Raw genomic sequence first — 14,015 nt, 5'->3', positions numbered from 1 at the left:
TAGTTATTAAGCATTTAGCGTTAAGTGCAGTCTAAGGACACATTCCTGCAATTGTATCTGCATAGATAGTTCTTGGAGAAAGGTTCCTGCCTTTTTTGCCTGCATCTCTGGAAACATTTCACTGTTTCCCTCCCCCTTCCCCAGTTGCGTGGGAGGTGTTTTGTAGGCTAAGGACAGGATTGCGTGGTTTGCCTTCTCCTTAGAGGGCGTAGGTGATCCTTGTCCTACCCATTGCAAGGTACCGTGGGGCAGCTCACCTCTTCCCTGTGCTGTCGAGGAGACACAAGGGGAAAAAAGAATTCTATGCAAAGGTTCCTGTTGTAGAATTTGATGTGACTTTATGTAATGCTTTCTTTTACTCTAAGAAAAATATTGAAAAAGTGTTTTCTAGCATTTTCAGCTGGTTAAGAACAGTCCTGAACTCTCTTCCCACCTCTTTTCTTGTTGATTCAATAAATCAAGAGATGTCCCTTAACCTTTCCTATCCTTTTTGCTGTATTTTATGAAGACATCTGAATAGATAAAAAAAACCCCTCCTTTCATCACTTTTTCATGTTATCAATTGTAATTACTTTTACCAGCACATTTCACATGAATTCTCTATTAAAGAAATTATTTTTACAGTAAATTATTTCAGCTATCGTTTGTGAGTGATTATGATTATTATTATTATTGCTGTTAAAACTGTGCAGGTCACTAGCTGATATTGATGGCGATGGACAGCTGAAAGCTGATGAGTTTGTGTTAGCCATGCACCTAACCGATATGGCCAAAGCCGGACAACCTCTGCCACTAACTCTCCCTCTGGAACTAGTACCGCCTTCTTTCAGGTATATCACCGAGGGCAGTGAAACATAATGTGTTTTCAATGGAAGTGTTTTGTACAACGAAAATAAACGTGTTGTTTCTCTAACATTGGTGGTGTGTTTGGGGTTTTTTTTGGTTTTTTGTTTTTTTTCCCCTCCAGGAGCGGAAAATATTCTGAAAATATAAATGGAACTCTGCCATCTTACCAGCCTGTGCAAGAGGAGGAGCCACAGAAAAAACAGCCAGGTAAAATAAGGGTTCACATTCTTAATGTGTAGCGCTGCCTTTAAGGGCATTGAAACCCTTAGAAAGTGGAAGACATAGTCAGATCCCTAGGGAGCTTCATTTCAGGAGCTAGATCCCGTTTAACTTGGGTGGTGGCAAGGTTGTTAAGTGGATGTAGTCAGCCTATTACATCTAATAGAATTGAGAAGGCAGAAATAAGGCTATTTTTACCTGTAGGAAAGGAAAAGCGTGCTGATGAATAATGTATTTTGGAAAAGAAATCCTTCGTGGCCAAATACTGCTGTGCTACTGCAAATTTTTTTTCAGTTGAAAATTTCTGGCATTACTTTGTTCTGGACATTTTGAAAACAAGGTAGTTCAGTTCTCTGAAAACTAGATGCAATTTGCACATAACGTAGATTCTGCTGTTGACTCCCTGATGCTACCAGCAAAGGTCTCTTACATGCACACTGCGAGACGCGACTTGCCTCTCTTTTTAGAAGGGTGGTTGCTGGAAGCCTCAACCCTTCCTTTGTATCTCTTTTTATCCTGTACCGCAGTAATTGAGCTTGATCCTATATTGTTTTCTGCTGGTTTTACCTCCAGGAGCTCTTACAGGGAACAACACCCTTAGAAACTAAGCTCTTTGTGTGTTAATGTTTCTTGCACAGTGGAAAACCTTTTTAACCGAAGATAGTCTTCTCCTAGCTTATAAAAGCTATTCTTTCGTGTTTCCTCTAAAATTCAAGTAATTTTTGTGGTCAGTTTTAAATTACAACACTTTTTTTTTTTTTTCAATTGGAATAGACTTCGGAAAATTTAAAGGTATTTTTGAAAAGAAAAATAATACTTTAACAAATGCAAGATGCTTATATCTTCCGTGACCCAGCAACCTGAGCTTGCCAAAAAGAAAGTAACTATCTTTAGAAACATAACCGAGGTATTTGTTTGAGAGCAGTGTTTTGCACAGGACAGAAATAACTACCTTTCCTTATTTTAGTGACATTTGAGGACAAAAGGAAAGCCAACTATGAGAGGGGAAATATGGAGCTGGAAAAACGCCGTCAGGTCCTGTTGGAACAGCAGCAGAGAGAGGCTGAACGTAAGGCTCAGAAAGAAAGAGAAGAACAAGAGCGAAGAGAGCGGGAACGCCAGGAACAGGAACGGAAAAAACAACTCGAAATGGAAAGGCAGCTGGAGAGACAACGAGAGTTGGAAAGACAAAGGGAAGAAGAAAGGAGAAAAGAAGTAGAAAGGCGGGAGGTTGTTTTCTTGAAATTATTTTTTAATTCTGTAAGGAATATATACAGTGTCCATTTGACGGAGCATTCAGGATTTGGATGCTGCCTTTGGTTCTGTCTCCTCACATGGCCATTGTCAAGTTGTCTTGGAAAGAGAACATCGTTTCTGTCTGAAAACATTGTGTCTGTTACAAATGCATCAAGTATAGGCTGGAGATTTTCAGATGCTTCACAGGACAGATGAGATTTTCTTGGACAGATGTCTTCGATTTATGCAAAAATCTGTATACCCAACAAGGTTGTACTGAATTCATAACTGATAATATTTTGACAGTTGAACTTGAGACAAATTTGCTTCTACTTACTGTCTCAGCGCATGCATAAGACTTGAGTATTTTTTCTAGTTCTGTGAAATACTCAAAGGAAGTTATGAACAATATCTGTCAATGTGCTCATTTATGGGCAGTATTCTAAGCTAAATAGACTTTTGGTCTGAATTATGTAGCTTTTCTTCATCCAAAGTTAGGAGCATGGCATGAAGACTCTTAGAGGATCGCTTCCTCCATTCTTTGATGCTGAGGTATATAAGAGCACTTTACAAAAGACAATACGACGTGTTGCTGTTACGCTATTTACAAATAGAGCACATCATATTAAATCGTGATCTCTTGAGTTCTGCGTCTCCATTGTAATTTAAGGTAATGTAACTTTTCTGCAGGCAGCAAAGCAAGAACTTGAGCGCCAGCGGCGATTGGAATGGGAGAGAATGCGTCGCCAAGAACTTCTTAATCAACGTAACAGGGAACAAGAAGAAATTGTGAAGTTGACTTCTAAAAAGAAGAGCCTTAATCTTGAATTAGAAGCCCTGGTAAGACAGAAATTTCACTACACGTCTTGAAATACATTATTTGAAATTATGCAAATCTTAGAATCTACCTTACCGGCCTACCAGGAATTCCACCCTGCTTTGCATGAGCAATGAAAAGCAGATATTTTGGGTTGTTTAAGAGAACTGATCATGAACAAATGCCTACAGATTTAGTGGAGAAGTGTATAATTTGTCTTTGCTTTCCTTCTAGACGGACAAACATCAGCAAATCTCAGGCAGATTGCAAGATATTCGAAGCAAAAAGCAAATGCGGAAAACTGAGCTGGAGGCATTAGATAAGAAATATGACCAAGGAATTATGGAAGTCAAGCAACTACAACAACAGCTCCAGGTGTGTGACTTTCTGTTAGCTTGTAGTTTTCCTTTACTTATTCCATAATGCCGTTGATAATTTCATACCCACGGGGAGGAACAGTGAATCGGTTTGATGATAGCAGAGAGAGGAAATTGTTAAGGCCATCAACACTGCATAGATTTTTAGTTTTATTTGTGGTGTTAAAGAAATGATTGCATGTACTACAAGCAGCTGATAGTTGAATGAGGACAGTAGTCAAAACTTCCGCTGTTCTTACGTGAGCTGATAATAGTGACTTCTCTTTAATTATGCATTTTTTTATGGCTCCAGACTTTAATTTTGACAAGGAATGTTTTTTTCTGTGTGCACAGCAAGTTGATCTTTGGACTGAATTATCCTGCTGCTCTTTTTTCTTTTTTCCTCTCTTTGAATAGCAAGACATGAATTATTTCAAATCAATTGACTACCATAAATCATCCTCTACTATATTTTTATGTAATTCTGCTGCATGTCAAGGAAACTTCTTTTCGTGTTCCTGTATGTCACCAACATATATATGTTAGGCTTGGGGCAGTCAACTTAAATGTTTTCATGATAATATTTACACTTTTAGCATGTCTGTTATTTTTTTTCCAGCTGTGTTAATGGTTTTGGCTCAAAAAACATTTAATTCTAATAATATTCATATCAAGAGTATAGAAGTAATTTTTTCCACTGCCTCCTAATGATAACTTGCATCCGTGTTTCCTTAACATGAGTTGAAATTGTGTTTGAAAATTCACCCATTTTTACTTACTCATTTGTAAACAATATTAAAAAATCGTTATGTTTTCTTCAATATCTACAGGAGTATCAGAATAAACTAATCTATTTAGTTCCTGAAAAGCAATTGTTAAGTGAAAGAATTAAAAACGCTCAACTCGAAAACACTCAGAGTAAGTGTCTGCAAATGAATTTCTCTTTGGTTTTTCATCACTTGTAAAAAAAGAAGGCTGAAGGGTGGAGGGTTGTTAATCACAGCTTCATTTTTATGTATTTTGAGTTAGTGCCATCTTAGCATTGTTGCATCTGCATTCCATTATTTCCTTCATGTTCTAAATAAGGGGCAAGCAAACATACTTTTTCAAAAAAGCACAGATTTTCCTTGAAACCTTATTTACACAGACTATACAGCCCACAGATCCTATTACATCTTGTGGTTTTTTGTTAGTGTAAACTCAAGGGAGTTAATTTATGTAAAATTTTCACGGATTTTTACATCAAATCACACTAGAAGTCCCTGTCTAGGGAAGCTTGCAATGAATTGGTCTGATATTAAAAAAAAAAAAAAAGATTGCAAATTATTCAGTATATGTTACATGTAATGCCTGTATGTCTCAGTTAGGTGTTGCGGACATTTATTCTTTGTGCTGTATACAAATAGAAAGGTAAATCAAGGGATTCTTCGAAAGAAAGAGGTTGGGAATGTGTGTATATTAGGAAAATAATGAAATAATTAGTGAAAACAGGAATCCTTATAAGATTGCTTGTCTTCCCTTATGCAGGTACAGGAATCAGTTCTGTGCAAAAGAAATCCCTAGAAAAGGAAGAATTATGCCAAAGACTTAAGGAACAACTCGACGCCCTTGAGAAAGAAACTGCTTCTAAACTTGCTGAAATGGATGCATTTAACAGTCAGCTTAAGGTACGTGCATTATCTAAATACTCAGTCTTACACCAGTAAGCACTATCTTTATTTCTCCACCCAGTCATAAAGATGGGTGGCACTTCCACCAGGCTTCCAAAAAGCTTTCCCCAACTTCCATTGTCAAATAAGGATTACCAAAAAGAGTAAATAATGTAATAAAAATGCACTTAGAACCATTGCTAATGTACTAAAACACGAATCTGTTGCTAATCATTGCTTTGCATGAATCAACTGCCGCTCACTCTCAACTTTTGCCTTTTAGAATTCATTTTGATTTAGAACTGAAGTTTCTGAGGCCCTTACAAATTCTCTTCTTATGGTACTGCGGTTAGATTGGCTACAATTTTTGAATTGTGGACTGAACATTTAACTTTTAATAAAAGAAATACAGGGTTTCATAGTACACTGTACAAGATCTGGTAGCAGGTTTGGATATTGTCCTAAAAGTAAGCACAGGCCGCTTATTTGTGTAGAAGTTAAGAAATATTGACCACTGGCCCTGAAGGTGTTTTTGTTTCAGTGGCAACTCTTGACTTGCCTAAAAATGCATGCAACTCTCAGGCAGGGTAGCGCGCATCCCCCTAACTTCATTTACCAGCTTACTCCTAGGGGCACTGATGTGAACTTTATTTTTATTCTTAAGTAACGGATTTATGCTGGGCCAGCATGAGGGCCTCTGCACTCTCCAATAAAAAGAACTCAAAGAAAAATTTGTCAACGTTTAAGGAGTTTCTTTCCTTTTTAAAAAATGGCTACAAAACCCGTGCATTTTTAGTTATTTGTTTATTGCATGGCTTGCTGTGTTCAGTGGCTGCACCCACCGTTTAGTCTTCCCTAAAATATGTTTTCCAAAATACAGTGCAAAGATTAATTGGCTTTTTATCTGCCTTATCTTACAGTGTGAGAATATGGATGATTCTGTTCTTCAGTGCCTTTTGTCTCTGCTAAGCTGTCTCAACAACCTCTTCCTCTTACTTAAGGTTATTTTCTAATCTTTGGCTCTTTTGGTTTTTTAATTATTTTGCAATTTTTCTCTGCTTACCCTTTCCGTTTGGATGTACAACCTCTACTAAATAAATTTTCCTAAAAGAGAATCGATAGGCTCTTTTTCTTTCTGCTAGCTTTAACATCCTTTTAAAGACTTTAAATTTTCTTACCTGCTTAAAAAGCCAAACTGCAAAATACCGATAGCCATTTTATTTCTTGCCAGACTACGTTCACTCAGTTGTTTTACCCAGATATTTTTAGTTACGGTAACATCAACCAAAAAAATACTTAGTCGGAAACAGTGTCTTCTCCCACCTTTCCTCCTCTTGCTCTCTACCTGTCTCGCTCTGCCTGTAGCCAAACATCTTAAGCTGTGGGTCAGGTTAAGGAATTCTTGTTCGAGTTTCAAAGTCTAGAAGTCCCATCAATGCCCAGAATACGACATACGACATGGCAAATGCAATGCTGTTAAGCCTCCAGATTAACCCAGTACTAAAACCCACTTGCTGTTTTTCCTCAACACTGCTTTTGTCTGCTGGGCTCAAAAATCTGACTTTGATTTGTTCCCCCCGCCATTAATTATTCTCAGAATTACCTAACTGACCTTTCCATTTGGCATAAGGGTTATTCGGTCCTTAAATCAAGGATACAAGAGTTTTTCTAATGCAATTTTGTTTCCATAGTGATCCTCGATTTCTGTGCAAAGTGAGAAGAAAAACCATTCTTAGCTGAATATGTTTGGGGGAAAATAGTTGTCAATGGTTTGGTTTAGTTTGTTGCTACAGAGAGACGTTCACTGACACAGAAATACTGTTATCTTGCCCTTTTCATGTAAATTGCACAGTATCTCTTAGGCAGCGTGATTATTGGTAGAGGTGCATATTGTAGTGGGAATAGATCATTCTTAATTGCTTTGCTTGCATTTATGAGATCAGATGTGAGAAGTCGGGGTACACCTGTTGCATTGCTCAGTCTGTATCAATAGGTTTCCTGGGAAAAGATTATGTAGTATCTTACAGGTGTGTTGTAACATGGTGAAGTACAGTCTAAAGTAATTCTGTCGTTGATTTTTTTTTTCCTTCTGTAAATTTAATTATCCCAAAGATTCATGCTGATTTTCTGCTTTGAAAAGCTTTATTATCAGAGGAAGATGGAATAGGAATTGAAGGATGTGTTCAAAAGAAAAAGAGTAAAATTGTGACGTTTACAAATATAAGAAAACTCCAGTCTGAGTTAGTGTCTTTAGGCCATGGCTTCCCACAGTGTTAAGCTTTCTGGATATTTTATAAAGTTTTGCAGATTTAAATATGGGATTGATCATTCAGACAGCATTGCGAAGGTGAACACCCTACTGAGGAGGTGCATTCTCAGGTTTATGGTGTTGTGTTGGCTTTCAGTTGAAGTCTGCCTCCTCGTCAAATCTTGTAGTTATTTAAAGTACCCTTCATTGCCCTCTGTATCCTTAGATAACGTAGTGTTTGAACACCCAGTTTTATATCTTCCCTTCTCCTCTGTTGTATTTGCCATTTCCAGCAGGTGTATGACTGGAAGGGCTCTTTGAAAGCCTAAGTTACGTCAAAGGCTTTGCAAACCTGCCAGCTACTTTTATACGGCTGTTTATTTGACTTTTCTTTACAGTGACCTCCAAGGACTATTAATAACTTAATATTACTTTGTCCATTTGTATTAAAACTTGGTTCACAAAGTATTAAAATGCCTGGATGCTTTTCTCAAAAGATTGGCTTTATTCTTTTTGATGTACTTCGTTGTGTTTCTTCGTTAGGACCTGAGAGAAAGTTACAGCACACAGCAATTAGCCTTGGAGCAGCTCCACAGGATCAAACAGGACAAAATACGAGAGGTAGAAAAAAGAAGAGCTGAATTCGCACAGAAAAAGCGACTGGAAGATGAGGCTGCAAGGTACCATGTCTGAATGTATCAGTGTTGCAGTTTTTTAAAGCGAAAGAATGCTTTGGTGACTTTAAGACATTGATTGTAATAAGCAGGACTATCGGTAAAAATATATCCTAGTGAGTTGCCTTAGAGAAAATGTTTTGTATGGAGTACCACTGATACAAGATGGTTTGAATTTCCTCTTTCCAATCTGTTTTCATCTTCTTTAAAAAACAAACAAACAAACCACCTTATAATTCAGATAAACCACATAGTCACTTCTGCTAGTAAGATTTTTAGCTCGTTAATAGATAATCCTCACACAGTTGAAATTCCTTATATTTTTCTGCCTTGTTTTGCTGGCCTTCAAAAGATCTGACCTATTGCCTTAAAAGCACTTCTGAGTGAGTAGGCACTGGTTTTTTGTCATGTATATCCAGACAGTTGTGGAATTGATACTTAAGACAATAGGAGGGGCATCGACTGCTAAATTCCTATGTTAATCTTCAAAGGTGGGTGAGTGAGCAAGCTTTGAGGTTTAAATTTGGTTCCTTTTTTAGGAGGACAATGAGAAAATTCAAATATATGCCTGAGAGGATCGTCCCTTCATGGATATGTATATGTATATATCCCGTCATGTATCCTATATGATCCTAGTTTTGCTCAGCCCAGCCTTGTGTCAAGCGCTCAGACTTTTACTGTTCTCAGCTCTTGGTTTCTCGTTGTCTTTTTCCCAACTAGTTTTCACGGAATTTTTTTTCGGAGTTGGAAGGGAGCTCTAGAGATCATCTTGTCCAACTCCCCTGGGATTGCCCAGAGCACATTACTCAGGACTGCATCCAGGCGGGTCGTGAAAATCTCCAGAGAAGGGGACTCCACAACCTCCCTGGGCAGCCTGGTCCAGGGCTCTGTCACCCTCACCGTAAAGAAGTTTTTTCTCATATTTGATCGGAACTTCCTATGTTCCAACTTGTGCCCGTTACCCCTTGTCCAGTTACTGGGAACCACTGAAAAGAGTCTGGCTCCATCCTCCTTAAACCCTGCTTTTAGATACTTGTAAACATTAATAAGGTCTCTCCTCAGCCTTCTCTTCTCCAGGCTAAAGAGTCCCAGCTCTCTCAGCCTTTCCTCATAAGGGAGATGCTCCAGTCCCTCAATCACCCTAGTTGCCCTACGCTGGACTCTCTCCAGTAGTTCCCTGTCTCTCTTGAACTGGGGAGCCCAAAACTGGACACAGTATTCCAGTTGTGGCCTCACCAGTGCAGAGTAGAGGGGGAGGATGACCTCCCTTGACCTGCTGGCCACACTCTTCCCTATGCAGCCCAGAATTCCATTGGCCACCTTGGCGACAAGGGCACATTGCTTGCTCATGGATAATTTACTGTTCACCAAGACCCCCCAGATCCTTTTCTTCAGAGCTGCTTTCCAGCAGGTCCACCCCTAACCTATACTAGTGCTTAGCTTTCTTCCTCCCCAGGTGCAGGATCCTACACTTGTCCTTGTTGCATCTCATTAGGTTCTTCTCTGCCCAGCTCTCCAGCCTGTCTAGGTAACGATGGATGGCAGCATGGCCCTCTGGGGTGTCAGCCACCCCTCCCAGTTTGGTATCATCAGTGAACTTGCTGAGGGTATACTCTGTCCCCTCGTCCAGGTCGTTGATGAATACATTAAACAATACTGGTCCAAGTATTGGCCCCTGGGGGACACCAGTGGTTACAGGCCTCCAACTTGACCCTGCTCCATTAATCACAACCCTGTTTTCTTTTGTTTCACTGATCAACAAAACATAGATTACAGGGTTTGATTCTGGCTATCTTAAGATGCCACTCTGTTTTTCTTCCTACTAGAGGAAAACCAGTTCCTACTGGATCCTATCATGTGCTTAAAACACAATAAAATGACCATCAGCTGAGTAGACCTCTCACGGTGATTTGATGAAGCAGTCTGCTCTAGGCGTGATCCCTCCTCAGCAACCTCTTCAGAAGGTGGCCCAAAGGGTTTGGTCCACTCTTTTCAGAAAAAAGGTCTTGACAGCTAAAATACAAATATTTTTAAGGGCGTTGAATTGGATAATAACTTCTTTGGAGAGATAAGGCACAGAATACAATCTGAATAATTTTGGAGAATAGTCAGATTTCCAGAATTCTGTCTGATGAAGAGTGTGGCCATGGCGGGGATAAGCATATTGAATAGCTTACAACTGCTGAAAGCAAAAAATTAAAGCAACAAACGTCATTATGCAAATGCTATTTTTATGTATGTACCAGAGTGAAATGTTGTTATTAATCTGTTTGGAAATCTTAGTTTCCAGTTGTGAGATTTGGATGCTCCCTTGGTGGACAGCCTAAAACCACCTTTGTTCAATTAACAGATCGCTTCTTGCTCATCAGGCTGTAGGTGAGCGGAAGTGCCCGTGGAGGCACTGCAGTGGCAGTGTTTGTATACCAAGAATTTTAATCCATTTGTTATTTATATGTGAAATATACTGATGCTTTTGTTAAGACAAAGCATGGTCTCCTGTGGAAGAACTTACTGCCCAGAGAGGGGAGTGATCAATATCATAGACTCAGTTTTACTGACAAGTGCAGACAATTACTCTATAAACACCGTCTCATTCATTTTCATATGAACGTTCTCCGACCTCTCTCTTATTCTTTCAGGAAAGCAAAACGTGAGAAGGAGAACCGATGGCAGGAAAATATCCGAAGGGAAGAAGAAGAGAAAAAGAAGCGATTGGAGGAAGAACGAATGCAGGAAAAAGTTCAAGAAAAGCTCAAAGCTGAAGAAGCAGCTGCTCTGATGAGAGAAAGGGAAAATAAACAACAGCTTCATGCAGAGGAGGAAAAAAATAGGCAAGCCACCATCCTGAGAGAGACAGAACAACAAAGGCAGAGGCAACTGGAAGAAGATAAAAGAAAGCAAGAACAAATTGCAAAAGAAGCCGAGGAGAGGCGTAAGCAGAACGAAGAAATAAAGAAGATAAAAGTGACCAGCTCTCAAGAGGTGGAGAAACGCACTTCTAAATTAAATGTAAATGAGAAGTTTGCAGATCTGTTGAAACCAACAGAGGGTAAAAGTCTTAAGCCACCCTGGAAAAATGAAGGTAATCGTAGTCTGTTAGATTTTTTGCTTTAATGGTTCTTATTTTCCTGAGCGTTATTTCATTCTTTAAATATATTGTTGTTAACCAAGGAAACCTGGTCTAGTGGGAGGTGTCCCTGCCTGTTGCAAGAGGGTTGGAACAAGATGATCTTTTAGGTCCCTTCCAACCCAAGCCATTCTATGATAATGTGACATGATGGCAGGCTTATTGTCTAAAATATTATTTAAAAAAAAAAAAAAAGAGCAGTGTTTCATGTCTTTACTAAGTTATAAATCATCCTGTTAACCTAGGTTACTTCTATCAGTTTTCAGCACCTATGACTGATGACAAATCTTCCGGTGATCACAGTCAACAGATCACAGATGCTGGAAAGAGTAATAATTTAGCTTTTCCCTGAGGCCTGCCCATTCTATCATTAAAGCAGGGTGCTAATGTGGAGTTTTGCTCAGTGATGAGTGGATGGGCAGGTAACACTCAGCAAAGTGATTTATTATCATTGAAATCTAGTTTATTTCTGTATTACTCAATGCCTCTTATTAAAAAGCAAAGATCTGAATGACTAGACCTAACTCTAGTTGTAGGATTTTGAAAAATACTGGTTTAAGAATGCTTTTGCTGAAGGCAGTTTTGATTAGTTCCATCCTTCATTAGTTCTTGTCAGTTTTTATTAGCCACTTTCACCACTGAGTTCAGCAAGAACCAAATTAGAACAGTGCTGAAGGGTATTTGCACACCTCAGCTATACTTTGTAAAACATTCACTGTCAGCAGCATCAGTCACGGACTTGGAGAACAGAGATGCAAAGAAAACAGAAATCATGATACTCTGCTATTTTAGGTTTCAAAGTAAAATCTTCACACGTGCTGCTGAACACTTACTGTAGCAACAGTGGTGTCTTTTCAACTTGGAAAACTATAATTGTGTTAAACCAGACTATATTAAAGCACTGGCCTAGCCAGAGCAGTTTGACAAGGAAAGATAAGGAGATAAAGATGTCATTTTTTTGGCTTCAGAAGACAGTGCATTTTATTGCTTGTGTTATGTTTACTATGATTAGCGCGTTTAAACTCTTGCGTTGTCTGCGTCCCATCAGCCTGTTGTAGCTAGTGATCTCCTTTGATACTTGCATAGTGTCTTTGGGGCACAAACTGTTCTCTTCTTACGTTCATACCCGTTGCTTAGAATAACGGGGTTCCAGCTAAGCACGTGCCTTTCAGCTGCATCAAAATGGTGACTAGTTTTGTTATCCTTTTAGGCAATGCAGTTGGTGTCTCGGAGTCTAGGAATTCGGTTGCTTTGGTAAATTACAGAGCTTTATATCCATTTGAAGCAAGGAATCACGATGAAATGAGCTTTAATACTGGAGATATAATTCAGGTAAGATTTGCCATTCACATTTAACTTGCAAAAATCATCCCCCCTTCCCTGGCTTTGAGATACACAAGGTCTTAAGCATCAAAAGCATTATGTTGACGTATTAAAATACGTCAGTCAAAAAGGCTTACTCAAAATTTAACTTTAAATTGGTTTGCCTTTTTTTTTTTCTTTTTTTTCCTTTTTTTTTACAGGTGAAATTAGGATTAGTTCAGCTAAAATCTTTCAATGGAGCTTATACTTCCTAGAGGTGTTGAGAATCTGTGTAAAATAACAATAGTGACTGCTAAACGTAAACTTTCTAAAATTAGTAGATCAGGAACGATATCATTGTTGCAGTTCGTTGTACGTATACAGGTTGGCCTCTGAGTATCTGCTTGAAATATGAGCATAGTAAATAGAGGCATTAATTATTAATTAATGGTATTTGAATTAAAATAAAACTAGTTATTTAACAAGTAGATGTGAAAGGTTCTTCTGAATCTTAATACCATTTTCTAATGTATTTTTAACATAGACTTCTACCTCTTGTTGGCTGGTCCTTTATGACTGTTCCCTGAGGCAGATATCTATAGTAGTTTATTCTGCGCCCATTCTTTGTTGCGCTTTTCTGGATTCACCTGAATATGCTGTCTGTAATATTACAGCAGCACTGTAAGATTGGGAATGTCTTCTGACATCTCAGTTGAAGCCTGTGTTATTTCATGTAATTTATATCACTTGTCAGCATACGTGTTTTTGGAAGGGTGTGCATTCAGGTGGACTGTGAAAACTGATTTACAGCTATGGTAATACAATTGAGATAGATACATAATTAATATGTATATCTAATATATAAGTACATATGGTTCCTCCTCAATCAGACTACAAGTGATGTAGGTAGGGGATGAGGGAGAATTTACAAAGCAATGTGGTACAAACTATTAAAACACTTCAGTATTAGCTTTCAGTTTGACAGTGTTAAATCATTTATTTGCATTTTCATACCAATGAACCATGGAAGAGGGAACAAGAGAAGTAGGTTTTGTTTTGGCTTCCTTCTCGGATATAATTAACTGTGTCATTTAACTACTGATAATTTCTTTTAGAAATAGGCTAACAGCTGCTGCCGCCTCCTCCTCCTCTTATAGCCCAAACCTCAGCCAAGCTAACTAGCTGATAATATTTGATGAGCTGCTAATTTTTAGCTAATTTTGACTAATTTGCTAATTTGCAGCATAATGGAGGCTTCAATATTGCTATGAATGTTTAAGGGTGTTCGATACTTCATCGCATAGTAAATAACAGAATTTTTGGACGTGTTTTGGATGTAGTCAGATGACACGGTTAATTATATCTGTAAGCAGAACTGCAGCAGTTGTTTTTGTGCGCTGGCAGCCACTGCCTCTCGGCTGCGCATTTGGCAAAATACAACGCAATGCACTGTAATTTTTGGCAAGCCAGAGTGGCTCCAGGTATAGTAGATGGTCCCCAAGGTGCATGTTTGGGGCTCATTTGAAGGAACATAATGTCTT

At 38.6% G+C, this 14,015-nt stretch overlaps 1 protein-coding gene across 4 annotated transcripts in view; it reads left to right on the top strand.

Annotated features, from left to right (window-relative positions):
• Positions 1-14,015, top strand: part of ITSN2 (intersectin 2) — an 88,863-nt gene that overhangs the window by 43,232 nt on the left and 31,616 nt on the right. For 3 of the 4 annotated variants that reach the window (XM_054197272.1, XM_054197273.1, XM_054197277.1), the window contains exons 10-20: positions 693-830; positions 968-1,053; positions 2,033-2,295; positions 2,992-3,141; positions 3,353-3,493; positions 4,305-4,392; positions 5,002-5,141; positions 6,044-6,124; positions 7,915-8,051; positions 10,685-11,127; positions 12,383-12,504. In XM_054197272.1, the coding sequence (XP_054053247.1) occupies positions 693-830; positions 968-1,053; positions 2,033-2,295; positions 2,992-3,141; positions 3,353-3,493; positions 4,305-4,392; positions 5,002-5,141; positions 6,044-6,124; positions 7,915-8,051; positions 10,685-11,127; positions 12,383-12,504 (1,789 nt within the window). The remainder of the gene's footprint in view (positions 1-692; positions 831-967; positions 1,054-2,032; positions 2,296-2,991; positions 3,142-3,352; positions 3,494-4,304; positions 4,393-5,001; positions 5,142-6,043; positions 6,125-7,914; positions 8,052-10,684; positions 11,128-12,382; positions 12,505-14,015) is intronic. The other variant, XM_054197274.1, reaches the window with a different exon arrangement.

This window comes from Rissa tridactyla, chromosome 3 (genome assembly GCF_028500815.1).
Source record: "Rissa tridactyla isolate bRisTri1 chromosome 3, bRisTri1.patW.cur.20221130, whole genome shotgun sequence".
Taxonomy (NCBI): domain Eukaryota; kingdom Metazoa; phylum Chordata; class Aves; order Charadriiformes; family Laridae; genus Rissa; species Rissa tridactyla.
Note: the sequence above shows the minus strand (reverse complement) of the source record. Positions and strands in the feature narration are given on the sequence as shown.